Genomic DNA, 27,240 nt, shown 5'->3' on the forward strand with positions numbered 1-27,240 from the left:
TCAGCCTCCCAAGTAGCTGAGACTACAGGTGCCCACCACAGCACCCGGCTATCTTTTTGTTGCAGTTTGGCAGGGGCTGGGTTCGAACCCACCACCCTCAGTATATGGGGCCAGCACCCTACCCACGAGCCACAAGCACCGCCCTCCAGAAAGATTTTTTTCCAAAGAATAAGAAGGGCTGGCCTGCCCCTCGATCCTGCCCTCTTCTTCCTTCTTGCAACACTTATGAGATGCCTAGAGGTGCCACAGCTACCCCATGTAACCATGAGAATGAAAGCCACATCTTCTTAGGATGGAAGAAAAAGACGATGTCCTTGATGACATCACTGAGCCACTAGTCATACACGGCCCATCTCTGCTTCACTGGAAAGGAAAACCAACCATTTGTCCAATACAATGTTAGTTTCTGGAGGAAACTATTGTATTGCGTTCTGTGGAACGCAATTCTGACATATCCAATAAGCATGCCAAAACAAAAATAAGAGAATGGGGATAAAGGACTAATGGATAAAAACTGCCCCACTTGAAGATTTGAGCATTCAGATGGAAAAGACCCACTGAGTGCCTCAAAGAATGGGAACAACATTAAAGTCTGAATGCAAATTAAAGACATCGTCCACACAGAAGACAAGCAAAGGAGCAGCACGGTGTCTCTACTAAAAACTTTTTTCTAGGCATGAAACAATTTCTGGGAAAGTTGTTCCCAAAATAAAAACACATTGGGTTAAAAAGAACACAGACATAGTATATAAGATGGGGATTATCCTGGAAATACAATGGAAAGAAATTCCTCATATGACAGCTATGCAGTAGACCTACAAATAGTCTTAATCAGAAGTCAGATGACTCTGTGAAAAATGCCTTGAAGATGAATATAGGTATCATTACATAAACTGTATTATTAAGAACCTTAAGTACAGACTCAGAGGTAAAGGTATTTTTTTTTTTTGCAGTTTTTGGCCGGGGCTGGGTTTGAACCTGCCACCTCCAAGGGGGCCGGGGCCCTATTCCTTTGAGCCACATGAGGTAAAGGTATTTTTTCCATTGAAATGCAAAAGAAACACTATGTCACAGCCACATTCCATGTATAAATGTAGAGCACTTTCACGCTATTAGCATACAAGGAACAATGCATTCTGAAATAACAAAACCAAACTTGCTCTGTCACATATTCAGTGTTGAGGACTACTTAACGACTGAATTAATATTCAATCACTTTTGGTTTATAAAAGGTACAGTTGATAATCATTTCTCCACTTTTCCCCCTTAACTTTTAGTGAAGTTTTCATTGATAACTTCTTTGCTCATCAGCCTTTGCTTCCTATTTTGGAAATTAATTTGAAAATTAAGTTTGGTTTAACTGTTTCCCTTTATAAACAGGAAGGTTGTTTATTTATTTGACCACACTTAAAGCTTAAACCCACTAAGAAATATACAGTTAAAATTTTTTTTTTTTTTTTTTGTAGAGACAGAGTCTCACTTTATGGCCCTCGGTAGAGTGCCATGGCCTCACACAGCTCACAGCAACCTCCAACTCCCGGGCTTAAGCGATTCTCTTGCCTCAGCCTCCCGAGTAGCTGGGACTGCAGGCGCCCGCCACAACGCCCGGCTATTTTTTTGGTTGCAGTTTGGCCAGGGCCGGGTTTGAACCCACCGCCCTCGGTATATGGGGCCGGCGCCTTACGACTGAGCCACAGGGGCTGCCCTACAGTTAAAATGTTAATAAGCAATTCCAATTTCCTACTATCTAAAATTGATTTTTCCTAGCTTTAGAGAAAGCTTTTTTATGAACTAGTATCTCATTTAGAATTTCAGTTTACTAATGGCTCAGCTCCTATAGCTCAGTGGCCAGGGCGCCTGCCACATGCACCGGGTCTGGCAGGTTTAAATTCAGCCCAGGCCTGCCAAACAACTACAACTACAACAACAACAACAACAACAAAATAGCCAGGCGTTATGGCAGCCACCTGTAGTCCCAGCTACTTGGGAGGCTGAAGCAAGAGAATCGTTTAAGCCCAAGAGTTTGAGGTTGCTGTGAGCTGTGACAGCATAGCACTCTACCGAGGGCAACATGGAGAGACCCTGTCTCCAAAAAAAAAAAAAGAAAAAAAGAATTTCAGTTTACATTTTATTCCATACTTTTTATAATTAAAATTTAAAAAAGAAAAGAGATAGCCATGGTTATTAAATGTGAACTGGCAACTCTGATGTCACTAACTACTTGAAACCATTCATCTAGAAAACCAAATTTAAAGATTTGGAAAAAACTAAGTTAATTAGTGCTTTTCTCAGTATTTGATGATTGACCAAATATTTGACTAGATAACGACTGTAGTGTTCAAGGTTTGGCACATTACAGATACTCTAAATTTTAAGAATTACTGTATTTTCTGTAATCCCTCCTTCAAAGAGATTTCTTCAAATTGACAACTTGAAGCCTAATTTTCAAAGCTAATTTTTAAACTCTCAGTTATTCAATTTTAAAATGAAATCCCCAATGAGCAAGAAAGTTGATTTTAAAAAAACTTGTCTCCAATTTGTACCAAAAAAAGATAAAAGAAATACACACCTAACTCATTTGGAAAGGTATCAAAAATAATTAATTGTTGGGCCAGGTGCAGTGGTTCACGCCTGTAATCCCAGCACTTGGAAGGCCAAGGCAGATAGATTGCCTGAGCTAAAGTGAAACCTCTTCTCTAAAACTAGCCGGGCATTGTGGCAGGTGCCTGTAGTCCCAGCTACTTGGGAGGCTGAGACAAGAGAATTGCTTAAACCCAGAAGTTTCAGGTTGTTGTGAGCTGTGACGCCATGGCACTCTACCAAGAGCAACACAGTGAGACTCTGTCACAAAAAAATAAAAAAATAAAAAAAAATTAATTGCCTGGAGGTTCATCAACAAAGCTTTATATCTCTTGCTCTCACAAAAATTAACTACCTATTTCTACATTTTACCTGCTCAACTGAGTTCTATATAGTCTACTACCTCCTTATTTCTAGGTATGTTATGAGAATATAAAGATGATTAGTATATACCAATTCATACCTAGATAAATACATTTAACCTAACAATTCCTTTCTTCCTGCATGTCATAAAATGAATGCGTATAAAAACAATAATAATTAAAAATAAATTTCACCCCACTAAAATTCACTTTATAGCTTTGATTTTAGTTTTAAAATTAGTACACTGTGAGCTTTAATGATGACTTTTGTTTAATTATGCAAACAAAAGCCTTCCTTGACTCCACGCTTGTTATACTCATGTAGTTATCCATCCAAGTATTTATGTATTTAATAACTAGTATTATCTGTGAAAATCATCTCATGGATCTTTTTTTTTTTTTTTTTTGAGACAGAGCCTCAAGTGGTCACCCTGGGTAGAGTGCCGGGGCATCACAGCTCATAGCAACCTCCAACTCCTGGGCTCAAGCAAGTCTCCTGCCTCCGCCTCCCAAGAAGCTGGGAACAGACGCCCGCCACAACACACGGCTATTTTTTGGTTGCAGCCATCATTGTTGTTTGGCAGGCCCGGTCTGGATTCAAACACGCTAGCTCAGGTGTATGTGGCTGGCGCCTTAGCCACATGAGCCATAGGCGCTGACCCATTTCGTGGGGTTTTAATAACAAAACAGTTCTTTTCTTTTTCTTTTTTAATTTTTTTTTGAGGCAGAATCTTACTTTGCACTTCTAAGAAATTTCATTGTAAAAATGAGTATTTACTCGTACCTATGACGAACCAAGCTTTCCAAGTGTTAAGACGTTTTCATATGTACTTCTGCAATTCAAGACTCTAATGCAAGTACTATAAATCTATCCTATAAATAAGCAACAGCAGCTATTTGTGGACATTAATTAGTTTTCCTGGAAAGTGACAGAACTTGACTCCAAAGCCCGGTCTTCTGCCCCCATGTCTGCCCTCTACCAAACTGTTTTCTGATCCTTAAAATAACTTTAACCCTCTCTTTAAAATCTTTTCCTCCCATGACTTCTACAGCACAGCCTATTCCTGAAGTTTCTCCCTCCTTTCTGTTTCTTTTGCTCTTCCCTCTCCTCATACGATTTGTAGGCTTCAATCTTCTACCTTCACTTCAAGGTCAAAAGGCCATGCTTATTAAACAAGAGAACCTCAGGAAATTTCAAATGCAAAATAATAATGACTTACTGCTTAAAACTCACTTATTACCAAGACTTACATTACACCATTCTCTGTTCGTTTTTCTCCTACAGTTGATACTTCTTGGAAGACCTTACCCACCTGTAAGATTTAACATAGTCCTTCTTCTTCTGTCCCCACAAACTTTCTAGCACAAGCTCGTTAATTTTCCATGATGTCAATTATAATCTCTTCACTGATGGCTCAAAAGTTTATTTTTTTCTCTTAATTTTTTTATTAAATCATAACTGTGTACATTAATGCATTTATGGGGTACAATGTGCTGATTTTATATAAAATTTGGAATGCTTACATCAAACTGGATAACATAGTCTTCACTTCACTTGCTTAATTATTGTGTCAAGACATTTATACTCTACTCATAATAGATGTGACATGCACCCTTGCAATATGCACCATAAGTGAGGTCTCACCAATTATGCTCCCTCCACCCAACCTTTCCCCTCCCCTCCCCCTCCTCTATCCTGGACTATAGTTGTGTTTTATCTTTCATATGAAAGTGTGGGTGATTATATATTGGTTTCATAATAGTACTGAGTACATTGGATAGTTTTTCCTCCATTCTTGAGATACTTTACAAAAATACGGAACACTTCACAAATTTGCGTGTCATCCTTGCGCAGGGGCCATGCTAATCTTCCCCGTAACGTTCCAATTTTAGTATATGTGCTGCTCAAGCAAGCACTTTTTTTTTTTTCGAGACAATCTCAAGCTGTCGTCCTGTGTAGAGTGCTACGGCATCACAACTCACAGCAACCTCAAACTCTTGAGCTTAAGTGATTCTCTTGCCTCAGTCTCCCAAGTAGCTGGGAGTACAGGCGCCAGCCACAATACCCAGCTATTTTGTTGTTGTTGTTGTTGCAGTTGTCATTGTTGTTCTTTTAGCTGGCCCGGGCCAGGTTCAAACCTGCCACCCTCAGTGTATGTGTGTGGCCAGTGCCCTACACACTGAGTTACAGGCGCCACCCGGCTCAAAGGTTTTATCTGCAACTGAGGCTATTCCCTGAGCTTCAGACTGTATGTCCAACTTTTATGGATCATGTTTCACAATTATATCCAAAATTAAATTCTTCATTTTTTCCTTAAAGCCCATTTTACTACATATTTTCCCTTTCTAACCAGTAATCCAAGTCAGAGAACTTGGATATCATTCTAAATTCTTCCCTTTGGTTCATCTGGTTCTGACTTGTTACCTGGGTTTCCTATCTGAATCACTGGTACATAATAGAAGCTCAAAAACACTTGCTGAATAGGCTCTGCACCCGCAGCACAGTGGTTATGGTGCCAGGCACATATACCAAAGTTGGCGGGTTCGAACTGGGCCCAGGCCAGCTAACCAACAATGACAACTGCAACAAAAAATAGCTGGGCATTGTGGCAGGCGTGTGTAGTCCCAACTAATCGGGAGACTGAGGCAAGAAAACTGCCTAAGCCCAGGAGTTGGAGGTTGCTGTGAGCTGTGATGCCACAACACTCTACCCAGGACAACAGAGTGAGACTGTGTGCCAAAAAAAAAAAAAAAAAAAAACCCACTTGCTGAATAAACAAACAAATGTATCATCCCACTAAGAGCAGAGACCACATCTTATTCATTTTTAGAGACTCAGCACAGAGCTAACATGCCACCCAAAATAGGGTTCCCATAAACTAAATCAAATTCTCAGAATAAGATTCAGGATCCAGGAATCTTTTTTTTTTTTTTTTTTTGCTTTGAGACAGGGTCTTGCTGTCTTACTCTGACTACAGTGCAGTGCAATATCATAGCTCACTGCAACCTCAAACTCCCAGGCATAAGCAATCCTCCTGTTTCAACCTCCTGACACCAACATGCCTGGTTCATTTTTCTTCATTTGGAGAGATGGGGGTCTCACTATTGCTAGGGTGGTCTCAAACTTCTGACCTCAAGCAGGTCCTCCCACCTTGGCCTCCCAGAGTGCTAGGATTACAGGCGTGAGCCACTGCACCGGGCCCAGAATCCATTTTTAACAAGCTCCCTGGATGGATGCTCTGTAGTCAATAAAGTAACAGCCATTAATAACCAATAAATTGCCGGGGGCAGTGGCTCATAACTGTAATCCCAGCACTCTAGGAGGTGTAGGCGAGAGGACTGATTGAGCTCAGGAGTTTGAGACCAGCCCAAGCAACACCTCATTGCTACTAAAAAGAGAAAAACTAGCCAGGAGTAGTGGTGGGCCCCTGTAGTCCCTGATACTTGGGAGGCCGAGGCAAGAGAATCACTTGAGCCCAAGAGTTTGAGGATGCAGTGAGCTATGACACCATGGTACTCTACCGAGGGTGACATAGGGAGACTCTCTCAAAAAAATAATAATAAATAAAATAAAATAAAAAAATAATAATAAATAAAATAAAAAAATAATAAATAAAATAAAATAAAATGGAGCAAACTGCAACAGAGACAGAAACTGAATTAAACAACTTTCTTACCACTTCTACATAGACCTAAAATAAACAGACCTCTCAGACATAAATAAAAATACTTTTTGAATCATCTGCTATCACCACTCCTTGTCTAACCCAGCATCCTCATTTAACCTCCAACAGCCCACTTACACCTTTGTACCCCTACTGACTATTCTGTACACAGCAGCCATAATGATCTTTCTAGCAATACAATGCAGATAAGAGCATGTCATCTTCCCCTCATTCCATACCAACTGAGAGACATTTTTCTCCCCACATTTTACAAATAAAGTCTAAACTTCTTATTCTTGTTTACAAAGCCCTCTGTCATCTGTGCCTGCTTATCCCTCTGAACTCATCCTTCACTTTCCTGCTCTTGCTGTCTATACTGCAATCACAGTGGTCTCTTTGTTGCTAGAATACAGTAGAACCTCTGTAAGCTGACCATCCAAGGGACTGTAAACTGGTTCAACATATGAAGGTGGTCAACATACATCCTGCTATACTGATATGTAAATGTGGTGCACGTCCAGTCTATGAAAATTAGGTCAACTGAAGGAGGTGGTCAACTATGGAGGTTCTACTATATATAAGATGGCCATAAAGTTTATGTGCAATCGCCATCCTGTATTAATTTTTTAATTTTTTTTTGGAGACAGAGTCTCACTATGTCATCCTACGACTCTGGGTAGAGTGCCGTGGCATCACAGCTCACAGCAACTTCAAACTCTTGGGCTCAAGCAAATTCTCTTGCCTCACCCTCCCTTGTAGGTGCCTGATGCCCTAACCACTGTGGGCATTAAGCCACCATCCTGTATTAATATAGAATGTCCAGCTCAAAACTTTTCCATTTGCTATTTCCATCTATCAGGAACGCTCTTCTCCTTGATCTTATCCTTTATTCCTATTGAGGCTCAATTTAAATGTCATCTCCTGAAGGAGACTGTCTCTAAAAACCTAATCAAAATCTGCCTCCCTGTGAGGGCAGCACCCCATGCTAACTTATTATAAGGCATTTTTCACAAGGTGATATTGTCCCTGTTTATTTGTTCATTGTCTATCTCCTGCCCACAAGAATGTCAGTTCCACAACAGCAAACCATGCCTTGGCAGCAGATTCACTGCTTTATACTCAAGGCTCAGAACAGTGCCTGGCATATAGCAGGTGCTCCCTATGCTTTTGTAATCAACCAACTGTTATTTTGAGATCACCACTGTATGAAGTTTCTAATTTTATCAATCAATAAGTAACAAAATTTTATCTTTTAATAAATACATCTATTAAATCCATTTCGTCTATATCAATGGGAAAGCAACTTCAAACAAAATTACTTTTTCTTTTTTTTTGAGACAGAGTCTCACCAGGTTGCCCTTGGTAGAATGCCATGGCGTCATAGCTCACAGCAATCTCAAACTCCTGGGCTTAAGGGATTCTCTTGCCCCAGCCTCCCAAGTAGCTGGGACTACAAGTGCCCGTCACAATGCCCAGCTATTTTTTGTTGCAGTTGTCATTGTTGTTTAGCTGGCCCGGGCTGGGTTTGAATCCACCACCCTCGGTGTATGTGGGTGGCACCGTAACCACTGTGCTACAAGCGCTGAGCCTAATTAAGCTATTTTTAAAAAATTTGTAATTTAGCACAAAATAAAACAAGGGCTGCGGCTGCAAAAAAAATTTTATTTTAATTTACAAAAATTTACTTTACATTTCTACATCAAAACATAAAAATGTCTTAAACTCTTACAATTACCTGTAGAAGGTGGTAACTTCTCTGAGTGTTTTGCATTTAAAAGTTTTCTGCTAATAAATATGTAACCACAGGGACATGATTTACATGCAACAGGAACCTGTAGAAGAAAGAGAAAATATATATTATAATTTTTCTATTGTTAAATTCCTTAGTGGTTAAGTAGTCTCCTCAAACGATAAATTACCATAAGTAGGAATCACAGATTTACTCAAAACCGACTCCTTACATTAAATTGGAATGGGTATCATGTCATATATTCACATTTTCCTACTGCACCTTGAATACCAGGCCATACCAATACCAAAAGTGGTAAGTGGATATTAAATACATGCTAATGACTAATAGAAAACCAGAATAGGGTCAGAACAAGAGGAAGTATGTGGAGGAAAAGGTAGCACTTTCTAACATGTTAGTTTGATAGCAGTTTATGGTATAGAACAAATGGAAAAGAGAGTGGTTAGGAAGTCGTTAAAGTAATCCCAAGTGTAAGATTACGAGAGACCACTGGAATAAGAGCATGGAAATGGAGAAAAGGTAGACATGTCAGACTTTTCAAAGACAGAAAAAATAACACTAAGGCCCAAGCTGACGACTGGTGATAAAGTGGGAAGAAATGACAGTAGCTGGAGGTTCCAACATTGAGTGGAGAAGATGCCGAGTACCAATGACAAAAAAGAATAGTTTGCAACAAGTTTGAGGGGCAAAGTATAGTGAAGTAAACAAAAGAGAATGTAGCAAAAAGTAGGAGTTGAAATCTGAGATTACACAGTCTGAGCTTCAGGAATATTTAAGCTCCTCAGACTTCTATTTCCAAACCTGCAAAATATACACATTTCCCTTCTATATTTAAAGCCCATTAATGCTTGTGGGTTTTTTTTTTTTTTGAGACAGAGTTTCAGTCTGTTGCCCTGGGTAGAGGTGCTATGGTGTCACAGCTCACAGCAACCTCAAACTCTTGGGCTTGAGCAATCCTCTTGTCTCAGCCTCCCAAGTAGCTGGGACTATAGGCACTCACCACCACAGCTGGCTCGTTTTTCTTTTTCTTTCTGTCTTTTTTTTTTTTTTAAATAAAGACATGATCTTGCTCTTTCTCCAGCTGGTCTGGAACTCCTGAGCTCAAGCAATCCACCATCCTCAGCCTCCCAGAGTGCTAGGATTACAGGCATAGCCCCCCATGCCCAATCCCTATAAATATTTCTTAAGTTAAACATTATTTAAAAAAATCATTGGGCTCAACGCCTGTAGCTCAGAGGCTAGGGCGCCAGCCACATACAGCAGGGCTGGTGGGATCAAACCCGGCGCAGGCCTGTCAAACAACAACAACTACAACAAAAAAATAGCCAGACGTTGTAGTGGGCACCTGTAGTCCCAGCTACTTGGGAGGCTGAGGCAAGACAATCACTTAAGCCTAAGAGTTTGAGGTTGCTATGAGCTGTGATGCCATGCACTCTAACCAAGGGTGACATTGTGAGACGCTGTCTTAAAAAAAAAAAAAAAAAAAAAATTTTTAGATTTCCATTCATAATCATTTCACTAATATGAATGACCCTTACAATGAAGACATAGTCACTCAAAATCTGAAATTAATCTCAAAAAGTACTCACAAAATAATAGCAGTTCTGCTTATGTAAAAGTTTAATTATAATTATAAAACTTTTTATTCATGTATGTACAGAACACACCATATTCTAGAATATGCATACTTGATCTAATTAAGCTAAAATGGAATTGTGACAGAAGTCAACTCTTTCTTTGCATAAAAACACTGTAGCTCACTTAGTACAGCACCAGCCCCATATACCGAGGGTGGCAGGTTCAAACCTGGCCCCAGCCAAACTGCAACAAAAAAATAGCAGGGCGTTGTGGCGGCGCCTGTAGTCCCAGCTACTCAGGAGGCTGAGGCAAGAGAATCACCTAAGCCCTAGAGCTGGAGGTTGCTGTGAGCTGTGACACTACAGCACTCTACCGTGGGTGATAAAGTGAGCCTCTTGTCTCTAAAAAAAAACACACACACTGGACAAAGAATCTCCTTTGTATGTAGGAGAAATAACCATAAATCCTATAAAAAATAATCAAATTCCAAGTATATCTAACAGCTTGCTGATGAAATCCCTTCAAATCATGATGGAAAATGTAATGCTACATTTTTTTAATAGTAAAAACCTGCCCACAGAAGAAGTCATTTAAAAAAATTTTGTATCTTCATAGAAATCAAACTCAAAGGCACTGACTCATTTCCTTTATAGCTAAACATATCATTAAGGGTATCCACACTAATGTAAATTATTTTAAATAAATGCTCTCCAAAATAAACAGAAGCATGATGTTCTTAGTCAACAGCTTCTTTGCAAATTGAAAGTGTTTTCGTCCAGCTACTGGACTGAATAAATTTGAATTAAGGTCTCCCTCTTACACACAAAAAATCTTATCAACCCATACCTCGAATTAATAGGATGCTGTTCTTAGATGAGAAATGTACATTTGGCTTTTGAACCCAAAATATACAAACACTGACTAATTTAGTTTACAGATTAATTTTTGTCCCTAAAGAAGTGTTCTATGCTTAAGAAACTTTCATGTGCATGAGGTAATTCATTCTTAAGTTCTATTTAAAATGAAAAGTCCCTTTCCCTCAACCCCTTCCCTAAAAAAATAAATAAATAAATAAAGCCAACCAACTACCATCACAACCCAGATACTGTAAAAAGAATTAGGAAATATGTTGGACAATCCCAGTAATATTCATCTCAATTACAGAACAACTCAGATTTTAAACAAATACTCTAAACTTTCTTCAAATTTCAGTTTATAATACTAAAAACAGTAGTAATAAAAATTCTAATGCTACACTTTCAAGATTTTTAAATGGAAAGAAAATATTCAAAGTAATGTTTACTGATGATTTATTGTGTACCATTTCATTCCTTGAACAGTTATTTGCATGTTTCACATATAAAACAGGTTAAAAAAAGTGTCAAAAAAAAAAAATCCTGGTCCTGTATTTATATTGCTTGACTGATTTTTTTTTGAGACAAAGTTTCACTTTTTTTTTTTTTTGCCTGGGGCTGGGCTTGAACCCACCACCTCCAAGATTTGGAGCAGGCACACTACTCCTTTGAGCCACAGGCGCCGCCCCGACAAAGTTTCACTTTGCCTCCCTGGGTAGAGTGCCGTAGCATCACAGCTCACAGCAACTTTAAATTCTTGGGCTTAAGCAATTCTCTTGTCTCAGCCTCCCAAGCAGCTGGGACCACAGGTGCCCACCACAACACCCAGCTAGTTTTGTTGTTGTTGTTGCAGTTGTCATCGTTGTTTTAACTGGCCCAGGCCAAGTTCGAACCCGCCACCCTCATTGTACGTGGCTGGCACCATACCCACTGACCTAGAGGCACCGCCCTGCTTGACTGATTTTTAAAAAGCTCTAAAAATAGGGCGGCACCTATGGCTCAGTCGGTAAGGCGCCGGCCCCATATACCGAGGGTGGCAGGTTCAAACCCGGCCCCGGCCAAACTGCAACCAAAAAATAGCCGGGCGTTGTGGCGGGCGCCTGTGGTCCCAGCTACTCGGGAGGCTGAGGCAAGAGAATCGCTTAAGCCCAGGAGTTGGAAGGTTGCTGTGAGCTGTGTGATGCCACGGCACTCTACCGAGGGCCATAAAGTCAGACTCTGTCTCTACAAAAAAAAAGCTCTAAAAATAACTGCATTCCAGAGAACTCATTTTTTAAGAGAACGAAAGTTACCTATAGCAAACATGTTTGCACATAAAGTACCTAAAAGTGAAAAAAAAAAAGCTGTTCTATTTTTTAAAAACGAAGACAAAACCAGAAATACACACAAAAGATACCAGAAAACTGACAATAATCTTAAATACTACTGCACACAAAATGGCTCAGTAATTTTGAGTAATTAGTGGATGTGAAATCTCTTAAAATGAAAAGCACTGAGGTTTAGAATGTTTTAGAATTATATTTTCAGTAGGGGCCTAAAAAGGTGTTATAAAAGCATGTGAAAATCTCCCAGCTCTTTCTTGTTCACTAATCTGTTACCTATTTTCTAAATTTACATACACACAGACACACACATCCCATCTAGTCAACTGGGGAAATCAAATGTTAAGGATTTTACATTCATGTTTATAAATAATATCTAAATTCTAATTTAATGTTTTTTAGCCAATTTAGAATCATAGCAGCATTCCAATATTTAGAAAATGGCTTTCTGAATTACAGTTATTTTCTGGGGTTTTTTTTGTTTGTTTGTTTTTGTAGAGACAGAGTCTCACTGTACCGCCCTCGGGTAGAGTGCCGTGGGGTCACACAGCTCACAGCAACCTCTAACTCTTGGGCTTATGCAATTCTCTTGCCTCAGCCTCCAGAGCAGCTGGGACTACAGGCGCCCGCCACAACGCCGGGCTAAGAAGCTTGTACTTTTAAATAACCAGAAAGCTAAAATTAACCTATTGTTGTCTTCCACTCAGTAACTTTTACTAAAAGACATCACTCTTAATAATAAACTGGCTCGCTGCCTATAGCTCAAGCGGCTAAGGCACCAGCCACATACACCAGAGCTGGCTGGTTTGAATCCAGCCCGGGCCCGCCAAACAACGATGGCTGCAACCAAAAAATAGCTGGGCATTGTGGCGGGCACCTGCAGTCCCAGCTACTGGGGAGCCTGAGACAAGAGAATCGCTTAAGCCCAGTTGTTGGAGGTTACTGTGAGCTATGATGCTACAGCACTCTATCCAGGGAGACAGTTTGAGGCTCTGTATCACAAAAAAAAAAAAAAAAAAAAGAATAAACATAAGGTGGCACCCATAGCTCAGTGGGTAGGGCGCAGGCCACATACACTGAGACTGGCGGGTTCGCACCCAGCCCAGACCAGCTGAAATAACAATGACAACTGCAACAACAACAACAAAAAAAATAGGCATTGTGGCAGGTGCCTATAGTCCCAGCTACTTGGGAGGCTGAGGCAAGAGATGCTCGCTTACGCCCAAGCATTTGAGGTTGCTGTGAGCTCTGCTGCCATAGCACTCTACCCAGGGTGACAGCTTGAGACTCTGTCTCAAAATAAATAAATAAATAAATAAAAATAAACATAAGTTTTAATTAGTCCTCAGGTACATTATATTTTCTTGAAGTATTTAGAATAAGGACAAAAGATTTTTTTTTGAGACAGGGTCTCGCTTTGTCGCCTCTGCTAGAGTGTGTGGCATCATAGCTCACAGCAACCTCCAACTCTTTTTTTTGTTGTTTTCGGGTTTTTTTGTTTGTTTTTGAGACAGAGCTGCAAGCTGTCACCCTGGGTAGAGCGCTGTGGCATCACAGCTCACAGCAACCTCCAACTTCTGGGCTCAAGTGATTCTCTTGCCTCCGCCTCCCAAGTAGCTGGGACTACAGGCGCCTGCCACAACACCCGGCTATTTTTTGGTTGTAGTTGTCATTGTTGTTTGGCAGGCCCAGGCTGGATTCAAACCCACCAGCTCTGGTGTATGTGGCTGATGCCTTAGCCGCTTGAGTTATGGGCGCTGAGCCAACCTCCAACTCTTGAGCTCAAGTGCTCCTCTTGCCTCAGCCTCCCGAGTAGCTGGGTCTACAGGCACCTGCCACAAAGCCTGGCATTTATTTTATAGAAGGAGTCTCAACTCTTGCTCAGGCTGGTCTTGAACTAGTGAGCATAGATGATCTGCCTACCTTGGTCTCCCAGTGTGCTGGGATTACAGGTGTGAGCCACCGTGCCAAGCACTGAAAATGAATTTCTGTTGTTTAAGCTACCTTGTCTATGGCATTTTCTTTTTTTTTTTTTTTCAGTGCTTTTCCTTTTTTTAAGAAAAAAATTATTTCAAAATAATATAAAATTTATTAAAAAGTTACAAAAATAGTATGAAGAGTTTCTGTACATCATTCACCCAGATTCTCATGTTGGCTTTATCGTTTTCTCCTTCTTTCCTTTCTACTGTAAATATATATTTTTCTGAAACATTTGATAGTAGGGTGAAGACATAATACAACTTTACTTATAAATATTTTAGTGGAATTTCAGGTGTACTTACTAAACATGGGATATAATTCAAGAGCACCATTGAATTTAGTTGCTCTTCTCTGTAGTCTTTTTTACTATGGAACTGTTCCTTTTTAAACTTTATCATTTAAAAAAGTAACAAACCAGTTATTTTGTAAAAAGTCTCTCAATTTGGGATTTTGGGGTATTTCTTCATGATTAAATTCAAGTTGTGCATTTTGGATAGGAATTCCTAAGAGTGATGATCATGTTCTCCATTCATATATATATATATAATTTTTATTTTATTTTATTTTATTTGTAGAGACAGAGTCTCAATTTATCACCCTCGGTAGAGTGCCGTGGCATCACAGCTCACAGCAACCTCCAGCTCTTGGGCTTAGGCAATTCTCTTATCTCAGCCTCCCGAGTAGCTGGGACTACAGGCATCCGCCACAACTACGGCATTTTCTTATAATAGTCAAAGCAAAGATACAGTCAATATTATAAGAAAAATAATATATATTTTATATGTTGGGGGCAAAAATAATATGATTTTTGCAAGTAAAATGCAGAGTATGTTTTGCTGAAAATTTTCAGAGATTCCTACGAGTTTATTATCCTTCGCGCCTTCTTTAACTAGGATGTTAAAAAGCGGTTATTTTTCCCAAAAGGTTGCTTTAGGCCAATTAAAACAAGGTCAAGGTTTGCAATAATTTGAGCCCTTACAGAAACTGGAATGTGTAACGCATACCATGTAAGCTTTATACTTCTACACAATTAACTGGAGTAAGTGAAAAACATTGAAATAATCTCCCGTCCAATTTTGTCAAAATGCAACAAATTTAGTTTAGTGTAAGAAAGAAACTCTACACATAGGAAAAGATGACTGAATTGTTTTTGCATGTCTGCTGCACACTGGCATAGCTCAATACTCTGTATTCTTGCACAATCTTTCTCTGATCAGCATTTTTACATTGCCCATAAACGATGCTGAATAAAGCCTGCATGTTCTGTTACAAGATTTAATCTGCAAGACTTCTCCTTATAGAATGCACCAATATCAGCTTATTTTAAAAGTCTCCAGTCTTTCAAATTTCTCATGATTTAAAAAGGAAAGAGGGAGGAGAGAAGTAGTCATTTTAAAAAAAATTCACTCAGTGGAAAAGGACTGAAAACACACCCAGGTCTGCATGTCGGCATAAATGAGGTTACAAATGGTTTTAATTGAAGGAGCTTTAACCCGTTACACTGCAGGCTTAGGAGAACGTCTGCTATTCTAGTAAGGGCGACACATTTACATGTGGGAAACACTAAAATGAAATGTTCTAAATTTCAACTATTACACCTTGAACTCAGTGTAGAAAATAATCGTTTCAAACGCACTAAAAAACACATATATTTTGTTAAGATCTGGAAGTAGACGAGCCAAATTTACAACAGTGGACACCGCGAGGGGTGGGGAGAAATGGCTGAAGGGAAAGCTCAGGAGGGGACCTAATTCAGTCACGACCCATTAAAAACAATGTGATGACAGCGTTCACGACTGTACAGCATCAAAAATGTAGTAAGTACGGTCAGGGGAGAAGTCACTACACTCACAGAAACTAAGTCATTACACGGCGGCCCCGGGGCTACACCTCGGCGTCCGCGCAGGGCGCGGCGGAGACGCTCGGGGGCGCCGCGCACGTCTCCGTCCGGAACAAAGCGGCCCGCTGCCCTCGGAGCCCCGCCCCCAGCAGCCCCCCAGCAGTCCCCCGCCGACCCGAGCCGGGGCGGTGACTCGGGCGGTCCACACAGACGCCGCGTCCGCTCGCCTCACGCCCGCTCGCTCGCCGCCGCGCGCCCCGAGAACCCGAGACCCCAGGCCGGGCGCCGCCGGGGAGACCGGCCGGCTGCAGCCCCTCGGCTCCGGGGCCGGCCTCTCCGCAGCTAACTGCAGCCCCGCGCGCTCAGCCCGACGCCCACCTGTTGGTCGCACTCGGGGCACGATTTGGTGGCCATCTTCACTTTCTTGGCTCGAGTTGCGGACATGCTCCTCGTCGCCGCCGCCGGCGGCCCCTCCCCTCCGACTTCAGCAGCCAGGCGGCCGCGCGCCCGTCCCGCAGGCCGCACTGAGGCTCCGCCGGGGACGCGCGCGCAAACGCGAGCTCGCGCGGGGCCTGCGTGCCGAGGGGGCGGGGCGGGGCGGGGCTCCGGAGACAGCGGGATGGGGCCTCCCGCGCCGGCTCCTCTGGACCGCGGCACGAGCTCCCACCCAGCCTGAGCCGCACACCCGGCTGGTCCTCGAGCTGTCCCGAGTCCCAGGAGAGTGGACAGCCTGGACCTTCCGGCGTGGCAATAGTCCCGCCCCCTCCCGGCCAGAAGGACGTGGGGCGTGACTTCGGCAGGCCTCGGCTTTAACCGGAGTCGAGCTTGGCCAACGAGTGCGCAGGCGGGGCGGGCCCAGCGTCGCTCACGCCCTCCACCCCCCAACACACACGGGGCTGATGGTGAACCTCGTGAACTGGGAGGAGAGTAAGCGGCCTAGCTCAGCGACTAGGGCATCAGCCACATGCACCGGAGCTGTCTGTGGGTTTGAACCCCGCCGGGGCCTGCCAAACAACAATGACAACTCCCACCAAAAAATAGCCAGGCTTGGTAGCGGGCGCCTGTACTCCCAGCTACTTGGGAGGCTGAGGCATGTGAATCGCTTAAACCCAAGAGTTTGAGGTTGCTGTGAGCTGTAACTCCAGAGCACTCTACCGAAGGCGACGTAATGAGGTCTCAAAAAAAAAAAAAAGGGGGTGGCGGGGGGCTTAGCGCAGGAACCACCGTTTTAATAAACTTCAATAATGTAAGCATGGCATAAGCAAGGGTAATTATTGAAGAATTATAATAGCTATTTGACGAATCTGCTACATTCCAAGCCCCGGATCTGCTCTGTGGGATGTAAAATTCGTTGACTCAAATATTTTGAGCGCCAGTTCTGCCAAACTGTGAATACTCCGAGGTGCCTGCTCTCAAAGAACATGTGGTAGCATTCCAATGCAGCAGAGTGGAGCTGTTGAGGGTAAGATTAAATCAGTTGACCCTTGAAGTCACTTAGCCTTTGACCTTCCCTAGGGCAAAGAATTTCCACTTGGAGGAATTCGGAATTATAGTTTCCTTCTGTGTTCAAATCTATTTGTGCAAAGACTTTGCAGCACTGCCTGATAACATGCAAAATTTCAGAAATAGCCTATATGCCCATCAGCAAATTGCTTGAGTAAATTAAGGTATGCATACAACCTTATCATTGCAGCTCTTCCTGAGAATGAAACTGACCTATGGAAATAATACTGGAATTTGGCTCTTCAGTAGGTTCTTGGTCTCAAGTGATTCAAAGAATGAATCCGCCCACCACAGATCAGTGGCAAGACAGGATTTATTTACAGGAAAGAATACAGAAGCAACAGAGCTCCTGGCAGAGAGAGGAAACCCAAGTCAGGAGAGAAAAGCACCCCCCAGGGGTATAGGGGTGCTTTGTCTAGGGGTATATATAGTCACATGGGGCCCTTAGTAGTTACATTTAGCAGGGCTTGGTAGTTACATTTAGTGTGTCTGGGACATCCTGTCTGGGACATGTCTGGCCCTCCATAGTTACACTTAGCGTGTCTGGGATGTGTCTGGGTCATGTCTGGGACATGTCTAGGTCGTGTCTGGGTTGCAAATGAATGGCTACAATCCCTTTCATTCCCAGGCCTAGGAAATGGGGCCTCCCTGCCTACCCTTCAACCTGTTGCTCACTGTCACGGCACCAACACCACCAAGGCGGAGGTAGCCAGTCTGCACAGCCCAGCTCCACAAGCTGGCTGGGATGCCACTGGCCCTGTATCAGAGATATGATCTCAATACAATGTTAACTAAAGAAACAAGGCATCTTATTTAAAATGTTAGTATTTGTGTAAAAATAGTATGAATGTATTTATGCTTACAGATGTATTAAACTGGAAAGAGAACTGGAAGGCAAGGGTAGGAGGAAAACTTATTTTTCATTCAGATGGGGCAATATAAGCAAAGACAAGGAGGTCAGTAGTTTGGTGTTGTGAATATAGGAAGTCCAAGGCAGAAAATTAAGGCTGCAGGCAAGGGAAGGAGGAGTTCGGGCTTCACTTTCAGGCTACTGGGGAAAGTTTTAAATTGGGAAGACAGGATTTGGTGTGAAGTTGAGAATGACTAGTCCAGCAAATGTCTTTAGTATCAGACTTCAGGCAGGAGGAAAAGAAGGACAGTATGGAAGAAGAGAGACAGGATTTGAAGATGTACAGGTGAGCCAGGCACAGTGGGAAGCGAGGCTGGTGGATTGCCTGAGCCCAGGAGTTTGAGACCTGCCTGAGCAAGAGCCAGACCCCTGCCTTTACTAAAAAAAAAAAAGAGAGAGAAAAAAAAAGAAAAAACTAGCCAAATATGGTGGCACATGCATGTAGTCCTAGGAGGACTACCTAGGAGGTTGAAAAAAGATCGCTGGAGCCCAAGAGTTTGAGGTGGTTGTGACCTATGATGCAACAGCACTCTACCAAAGGTGACTCAAAAAATAAATAAATGAAAATAAAAATGTACAGGTGGTAACACTAGCAAAACTTGACAGGCTATTTTGTTGAGTGGGTGTGTTGACAAGGATGTTTCCTGGATGACTCTTGAATTTTTACTGCAAGGAGTTAGAGGAACAGAGGAAGACAGTACCTCAGTTTTCCTAAGAAGAATGGTGTAGGCCAGGGCATGAATGAGCAACTCAAATACTGCTGTCTGGGCCCTGAGGAGAGTTTTCTGAAAGTTTCATTTGAGTGGATCCTTTTCCTATAAATGTCCCAGAAGGACCACTTGGCTGGAGTGGATGTTAAGGGAGAGGTCTTTAATTCTGTGGGATTTGTGGAATAGCTAAGTGGCAGACACACTTCTAACCATCTGTTGGGTGGGATTTCTGGCAAGGTTTTTGATTTCCTGATAAAAATGAACAGATTCATCTAAAAAAATTCTTTGTCCTTTGCCTTTTACTTTTTCTTATTGTCTGGACATGAACATGAGGCTCTCAAGGTACACATCTTGACAATTACTGTTTACATAACAAATTACCCCAAAACTAAGTGGCTTAAGATAACAAACATTTATTACCTCCCAGTTTCTGTGGGTCAGGAATACAGGCATGGCTTTTCAGTCTCACCTGAAGGCTCAACTACGGGGAGACCCACTCCAAAGTTCACTCACCTGTCAATGGTCCCATCTCTTCACAGAGTTGCCTCACAACACAGCAACTAGCTTCCCTAGAGTAATCCAAGAAAGAGTTTGCCCAAGCACCCAGTACAGAAGCCACATTTGTTGTTGTTTTTTTAAACAGGCTTGCTCTGTTGCCTAGGATGGAGTGCAGTGGCATGATCATAGCTCACTGCAGCTGAACCCCTGGGCTCAAGCAATTCTCCTGCCGTAGCCTCCCAAATAGCTGGGATTATGGCTGTTTTTGTAGAGGCAGGTTCTTGTTCTTGTTCCAGCTGGTCTCAAACTCCTGACCCCAAGCAACCCTCCAGGCTCAGCCTGCCAGGTGTGCGTCTGGCTACCACAATCTTTTCAGGACCTACTACCAGAAGTAGAATCCCTTCATCTCTGCTGCATTCTATTTGAAGCATGTCACAAAGGCAAGTCACTAAGTCCAGCCCACACAGAAAGGAAGGGATTCCACAAGGACAAGAACACCAAGAGGCAGGCATCACTGGAAGCCATTTTAGATGTGCCAGGCATGGGATTGTGGCCAATTCAATAAAATGATGACGAGAAAGCTAAAAAGTGCCTGAGTCCCTGGCATTGTTGCAGCTGCCCCAGTCCTGGCCTGCCTCCTTATGTATTCCATATCATGTAAGGGGAAAGGGAAATAAATTAAAATAAGTACAGCTCTACACCCATCAGAGTGGATATAATTAAAAAGATTAGTAACATCAAATGCTAGTGAGAGTGTAAAGCAGTTGGAACTCACACTGCTGGAGGAGGATAAACCTGCAGTCACTTCAGAACTCACATGCTGGAGGATTGTAAACCTATAGTCACTTCAGAACTCACATGCTGGAGGAGGGGAAACCTGCAGTCACTTCAGAAGAAGGCCTGAGAAACTAAACACACACATAGCCTATGACCCAGTATTTCCAATTCTAAGTATTTACCCAAGAGAAATGAAAACATATGTCTACAAAAGACTTGTACAATAATAATTCATAACACCTTTACTCATTATGGCCTAAACTTGGAAAAAAACAACAAATGTCTATCAAATAGGTAAAGAGATAATTTGTGGCATATTCATTCAGTGGAATACTAATAAGCTTTAAAAAGAAATGAATTACAGAAAGATACAACTAATGTGAATCTCAAAACCATTCACAGTAAAAGTCTTACACAAAAAAGAGTATATGCTGTATGATCTGATTTTTATGCAGTTCTAGAACAAGTAAAACTATCTTATGGCAGAAAAAAATCAGAGCAGTGTTTGCCTCTGAGGGGTAAGGATAGGAATAAACTAAAAAATGTTATGAGGGAAGTTTCTGGGCAGATGGTAACAGTCTGTATTTTAACGGGCGTGTGTTACACAAATGTGTGTATCTGTCAAAACCTACTGAATGGTACACTAAAGATTTAGTTTTATTGAATTAAATTTTACCTTGTTAAATAAGACCTTAAGCAAATATGCAGCTCTAGGTAACGCTGTGTATGCTTAGGTATGTAAGGTGAAATGTGCTAATGCACATACTATGTTGAAATGCATCCGATAGAGTAAGATGGAGAGATAGATGGACAGAGAGATGGCCACACGGGTCGATAAATGATAAAGCAAGTATTGCAAAATGTCAAAGGTGCACTCAGCATAGAGGTGTTCACTGTAAATTTCAAGTATTTTTGTATGTTTGAAATTTTTCACGAACAATAGAAAACCTACTTATTTAAGCCACTGTTCATTAAATTTTCAATTATTTGCTACCACATATATTACTTACTTAGAATGGTGCTGAAACAAAAGTTTTCTACAAAGTGAATGAAATTTGCCTTTACCCTTATTCTTTCATTGAACAAATACTTATTAGGCCGACACTATGTGCTGGACCTTGTACTTTATTTTTTTTTGAGACAGAGCCTCAAGCTGTCGCCCTGGGTAGAAAGCCGTGGCATCACAGCTCACAGCAATCTCCAACTCCTGGGCTCAAGTGATTCTCTTGCCTCCACCTCTCAAGTAGCTGGGACTACAGGTGCCCGCCACAACACCTGGCTATTTTTTGGTTGCAACCATCATTGTTGTTTGGTGGGCCCAGGCTGGATTCGAACCCGCCAGCTCAGGTGTATGTGGCTGGCACCTTAGCTGCTTGAACCACAGGCGCAGAGCTGGACCTTGTGCTCTTGATGGACATATGATCTTGTGAGCAAAACAAAGTCCTGCTGTTGAGAATCTTATCATCTAGTGGATATCAAATATTATCACAAAAATATATACAAAATCACTGTGATCAGAATTATGAGGGAACCACACTGGACAGGGAGGATCTGACCGGTGGGGAGCTAGGGGAGTCAGGGTTTCCTTGAGGAAACTTGCATGAGGAGTAGAGTTAATGAGGTGAAGAGTGGAAGCAATATTTAGAGCAGCATGGGGAAATTAGCCAAGGTAAAGGGAAGTGAAAAAAGGATATTGTGGCTGCAGCCCAAAAAGAAAGAGATAAAAGAGAATACAGCAGACAGAGGATGGTGCTGGTGCTGCCAGCCATTCACCAGCTTTTGATTCTACTACTAGCTGCTCAGTGTCTTTCCTGTGCACTGTTAAGTGGCTGTAGTACACCTGCAACTACACCAGGTGGGAGCTTCTGAGTACTCCATGAACCAAAATGGCTATATGATGCTACTTTTTATTCTTTCTTGCAAGTAGGACCCAAACTACCTCTGGGAGACTTGAAGAAATAAGATGTAGCAGCCCTCATCTCCACCCCTTTATTTTGACATTCGAAACAGTTTCTACTAAGGAGCTTTTCTTTCTTTTCTGAGAAATGAGAATGAGAACATTAGGATACTTGCAAGTCTTTACCTGTACAAAATTTCTTTTTCTAGAAAATTAAAGTAGCTTCTATGTTAAAGAGTTGTAAGTTTAAAGTTTTAGCTCCTACGTTCTCAAAGCAATAGAAATAATCTCACAATGATTCATAGTCAAAAGACAAAGAACATGAGAAGCGTTTTTTTCCAGAAAAAGTTTTTCCTCATACCTGGTAATGACACCCTGTGTGGGAACATTCACTGAAGAGCCACAGGCTCCCAGTAGCAGCTGGGTGACTTTGGATGAATAGGTCACTGGACTAAGGGCTGAACTCAGCCTACTGACCTTGCCCCGGACACAGAATGACCTCAGGAGTCCCACACCTTGCTTTATCTCCTTTGCTTTTCCCTTTCATTGTATTAAATACAATTAATTAAACATCTACTCTGTGCCTTACCCTTTATGTTTACTGTCATACTTTCTCTCAAACTCTGCAAGGTAGACTCATAAGCCCTGTTTACAGTTAAGGAAAAGGCTTTGGGAGCATGTCAACCAAGAATGTTTATTTTGCCAAAATGGAAAATCTTACTAATGGCTTAAGCAAAAAAGGTATTTTCTGGCTCACATGGTCAAAAAACACCAATGGTAGCACCAGTTCCAAGCTCTGCTGGGTGTGTGTTCACAAGCCCAGGGCTCATTTCCGCCCTTCAGGTCTGCACCCTGTGTTGGGAGTGGGTGCAAAGATGACTAGGATAGCACAGCTTCTGTATCTGCCCCTTCTCCGGTCTCATGTTTTACTGCTTTTGTTTGGGTTTCCTACCCATCCCCAAACCATTCTGTTGGGCTGGACAAGGATATCCACTGATTGTTTTAGGCCAAAGTCCAGTACCCTGCTCTACAGTCTGAGGAGAGATCTGAGAGAGAGGGAGGGACAGCCATCTACTCTCGAGTTTAAGTAACTATACAACTCCATGTTCTTTTACACTGGACAAGCCACTGCTATCACATTCTGTGATCATTTAGCCTCACCCTTAACAGCCTTTAAAATAAAGTCCTCCCCACACTTGGGTCTCAGCCTTGTTATCCTATCAGTCTTCGCTAAATCAGAAACTGCATTTTCTTGGCAGTAAGGAGAAGCCACTAAAATACTGGATAGATTCTTTGGCAAACACCAGGACTGAGGCTCAGCACCTGTAGCTCAAGCGGCTAGAGCACCAGCCACAGACACCAGAGCCGGCAGGTTCAAATCCAGCCAAGGCCCACCAAACAATGACAACTACAACCAACCAAACAAACAAAAAAATAGCCAGGTGTTGTGGCGATCGCCTATAGTCCCACCTACTTGGGAGGCTGAGGCAAGAGAATCACTTAAGCCCAAGAATTGGAGGTTGCTGTGAGCTGTGACACCACAGCACTGTACCCAGGGCAACAACTTGAGACTCTGTCTCAAAGAAAAAAACCCACTAGGACTGAGCAGTGAATGGGCAGTGACTGTAGACCAGGGCACCCAGCCAAGGGGGGTAATCAGGGCTGAAAGCAGCTTTACGCTGCTGGTGTCCAGGCCTTGTGTCATGGTACAGGGCTCCTTCTATTCAAAATAACAAACATTTTTTTTTTTTCAATTTGCATGGAAGTTTCCTGTAGTCCTTGATCTGAGAGCTCAAAGTCAACTCTACTTTAGGTGATTTTCCTTCATTCCTCCATTTCTCTCTCTCTCTCCTCTAAGACCCACTCCAGAAAGTCAGGAGGGAGAAGGGCAGGAAGAGGACCACCTTAGTTTATTTACCCCAACCTAATCCCTGAACGCCACAAGAAGTAGCTGCAATCTAGATATAAAATCAAAAGAGGAGATGGATTAAAGATGGTGGCCGAGTAACAGCTTCCCTGCAACTGGGAACAGCGAGTCTGGGGAGACAAGACTCCAGGCATCTCTGGCCGGTGGGATCTGCCTATAATCATCCCTTTGAGGATACAGGGAGCCAGCAAGGGACTTCTGGACCCCAAGAGGAGGACAAAAACAGTGGAAAACTGGCAAGTGGTTGCGTGTGTTCCATCGACCTAATCACGCCGGCAACCGTAAGTACAAGCAGCAGTGAGACTGCAAACCGGAAAGGCCTTATCTGTGAACTGTTTCGGTGTTCTTCGACTTGGCATTCAGTTGAACTGCCTTGGGGAGAGCTTGAGCAGGAGTGTGGAGAACTTTGGGCATTGTCTGAGGCCCCAGACTGAGCCACTGAGCTGGGTGCAGGAAGCCATTGTGAAAGAACTGCCCCGGCAAGCTCCGTCCTAAGGGTCTCAGAGCAAGGACTGGGTGAGTCAAAGTAACCTACGGACTGAGCAGCCTAAAGGTGGGGACTGAGCTGCCTTACAGCCTTAATCCTTAGGGGCAGAGTGAGACGGTTTTGGCTGTTGGGCCGTTGCCCTGGGTAGAGTGCCGTGACGTCACAGCTCATAGCAACCTCAAACTCCTGGGCTTGGCGCCACCCAGACATCCATTAGAGCTATGCAGCGACCCCCGACCCGTGACCCACACCCACCAAGCCTCCGCATTCCCTGACTAGGAACTGCAGCAGCCACGCAACCCTGAGTCCTCCCTCCTGTGTCCTCCCAGCTTCCACACTAGCCCGTTCATCTGGACAGGGACTCTGGTAGCTGCGTGCCCTTTGGAGCCCTCCCTGCCTCTGCGCAGAACTCTTCTCCTGGCCAGAGACTGCTGGAGCCTTGGGCTCTCTGTGCCAAAGTCACTGGGCGCCTGGCACTCCCACAACCGTGCGCACCACCCCCAGCCCTGTTGCTGGATCTGGGTGTGTCACAAACCGGAGCTGCTTCCACAACCAGAACTCCCTAGCTAGAGCAGCCCCAGAGGAACTACACAGGGTCATTCCCTACAAAGATCCAGCAACAATAGAGTGATCCCACTGGGGTCTAATCTTGGAGAGACACCTCCCCAACTCTGAGGACAGCCAGAGGCAATGGTGAAAAACAATCATGAGGCGAAATCAACAGAAAAACTCTGGCAATATGAATAATCAGAGTAGATCAACTCCCCCAAAGATCAATGGGGCAGAAACAGCACAAGACACCATGCACAAACAAATAGCTGGGATGTCAGAAATTGAATTCAGGATCTGGATAGCAAATAAGATCGAATTAGAATTCCAAAAGTTATCTCAAGAATTCAACGGATTCAAAGACCAAATGACCAAAGATTTCAACACATTGAGACAAGAAGTTGCATCCTTCAAAGATCTGAGAAACACAGTAGAATCCCTCAGTAACAGAATGGAGCAAGCAGAAGAAAGGATTTCTGACATTGAAGACAAGGCTTTTGAATTCTCCCAAACCCTCAAAGAAGAAGAGAAATGGAGAGCAAAAACAGACCACTCTCTCAGAGAACTCTTGGATAATTTGAAGAAAACCAATATACATCTTATAGGGATCCCCGAAAGTGATGAAGTGGCTTCACAAGGCATAGAGTCTCTTCTCCATGAGATTATGAAGGAGAACTTTCCAGACATGCCAAGAGATTCCAAAATTCAGATAGCAGACAGTTTCGGAACTCCAGCACAACTCAACCCGAATAAGACATCCCCCAGACACATCATAATCAATTTCACTAAAGTTAATATGAAGGAGAAAATTCTGAAAGCAGCCAGATGAAAGAAAACCATTACCTACAAGGGGAAGAATATCAAAATAACTGCAGATCTCTCTGCTGAAACCTTTCAAGCTAGAAGAGGATGGTCATCGACTTTTAATCTCCTACAACAAAATAACTTTCAACCCAGGATCCTGTTCCCAACTAAACTGAGCTTCATTTATGATGGAGAAATTAAATACTTCAACGACATTCACATGTTGAAGAAATTTGCCACAACTAAACCAGCTCTCCAGCACATTCTTAGACCTATCCTCCATAAAGACCAGTGTAATTCTCCACCACAAAAGTAAACCCACCCAAAAAATTTTTGATCAAATTCCAACTTCCACAGTCACAAAAGGATTAAAAATGTCCACCAGTCTCTCAAAAGGCTTATCAATACTCTCAATTAATGTGAATGGTTTCAACTGTCCTCTAAAGAGGCATAGGTTGGCGGACTCAAGCCAGATATCTGCTGCATCCAAGAATCGCATCTTACATTAAAAGACTTGAGGTGAAGGGATGGTCATCTATATTCCAGGCAAATGGAAAATAGAAAAAAGCAGGCATTGCAATCCTGTTCGCAGACGCAATAGGCTTTAAACCAACCAAAATAATTAAGGATAAGGATGGACACTTCATATTTGTTAAAGGTAATACTTAATATGATGAGATCTCAATTCTTAATATTTATGCACCGAACCACAACACACCTCAATTTATAAGAGAAACTCTAACAGACATGAGCAACTTGATTTCCTCCACTTCCATAGTAGTTTGAGATTTTAACACCCCTTTAGCAGTGCTAGATAGATCCTCCAAAAAGAAGCTAAGCAAAGAAATTTTAGATTTAAACTCAACCATTCAACATCTGGACTTAACAGACATCTACAGAATATTTCATCCCAAAAAAAATGAATACACATTCTTCTCATCAGCCCACGGAACATACTCCAAAATCGACCACATCCTAGGCCACAAATCTAACCTCAGCAAATTAAAAAAAAATAGAAATTATTCCTTGCATCGTCTCAGACCATCATGGAATAAAAGTTGAACTCAGTAACAACAGGAATCTGCATACCCACACAAAAACATGGAAGCTAAACAACCTTATGCTGAAGGATACATGGGTTATAGATGAGATTAAGAAGGAAATCACCATATTTTTAGAAAAAAACAACAATCGGGCGGTGCCTGTGGCTCAGTCAGTAGGGTGCCGGCCCCATATACCGAGGGTGG

General features: G+C 42.5%; 1 protein-coding gene and 1 non-coding gene across 4 annotated transcripts in view; both read right to left on the reverse strand.

Moving 5' to 3' along the window:
* The window catches only part of C2H16orf87 (chromosome 2 C16orf87 homolog), a 63,507-nt gene that overhangs the window by 21,583 nt on the left and 14,684 nt on the right, over positions 1 to 27,240 (reverse strand). Inside the window, exons 2-3 of one of the 3 annotated variants that reach the window (XM_053582092.1) lie at positions 16,310 to 16,407; positions 8,343 to 8,439 (exon numbers count right to left, since the gene is read on the reverse strand). In XM_053582092.1, the coding sequence (XP_053438067.1) occupies positions 8,343 to 8,439; positions 16,310 to 16,375 (163 nt within the window). In that variant the 5' untranslated portion in view covers positions 16,376 to 16,407. Of the gene's footprint in view, positions 1 to 8,342; positions 8,440 to 16,309; positions 17,081 to 27,240 lie in introns of those variants that run through there. The other 2 variants (XM_053582093.1, XM_053582091.1) reach the window with 2 other exon arrangements.
* On the reverse strand, positions 4,753 to 4,859 carry LOC128580018 (U6 spliceosomal RNA). The gene has a single exon (XR_008378381.1). It is a non-coding gene; the product is annotated as a U6 spliceosomal RNA (small nuclear RNA).

Source organism: Nycticebus coucang, chromosome 2 (genome assembly GCF_027406575.1).
Source record: "Nycticebus coucang isolate mNycCou1 chromosome 2, mNycCou1.pri, whole genome shotgun sequence".
NCBI classification, from domain to species: Eukaryota; Metazoa; Chordata; class Mammalia; order Primates; family Lorisidae; genus Nycticebus; species Nycticebus coucang.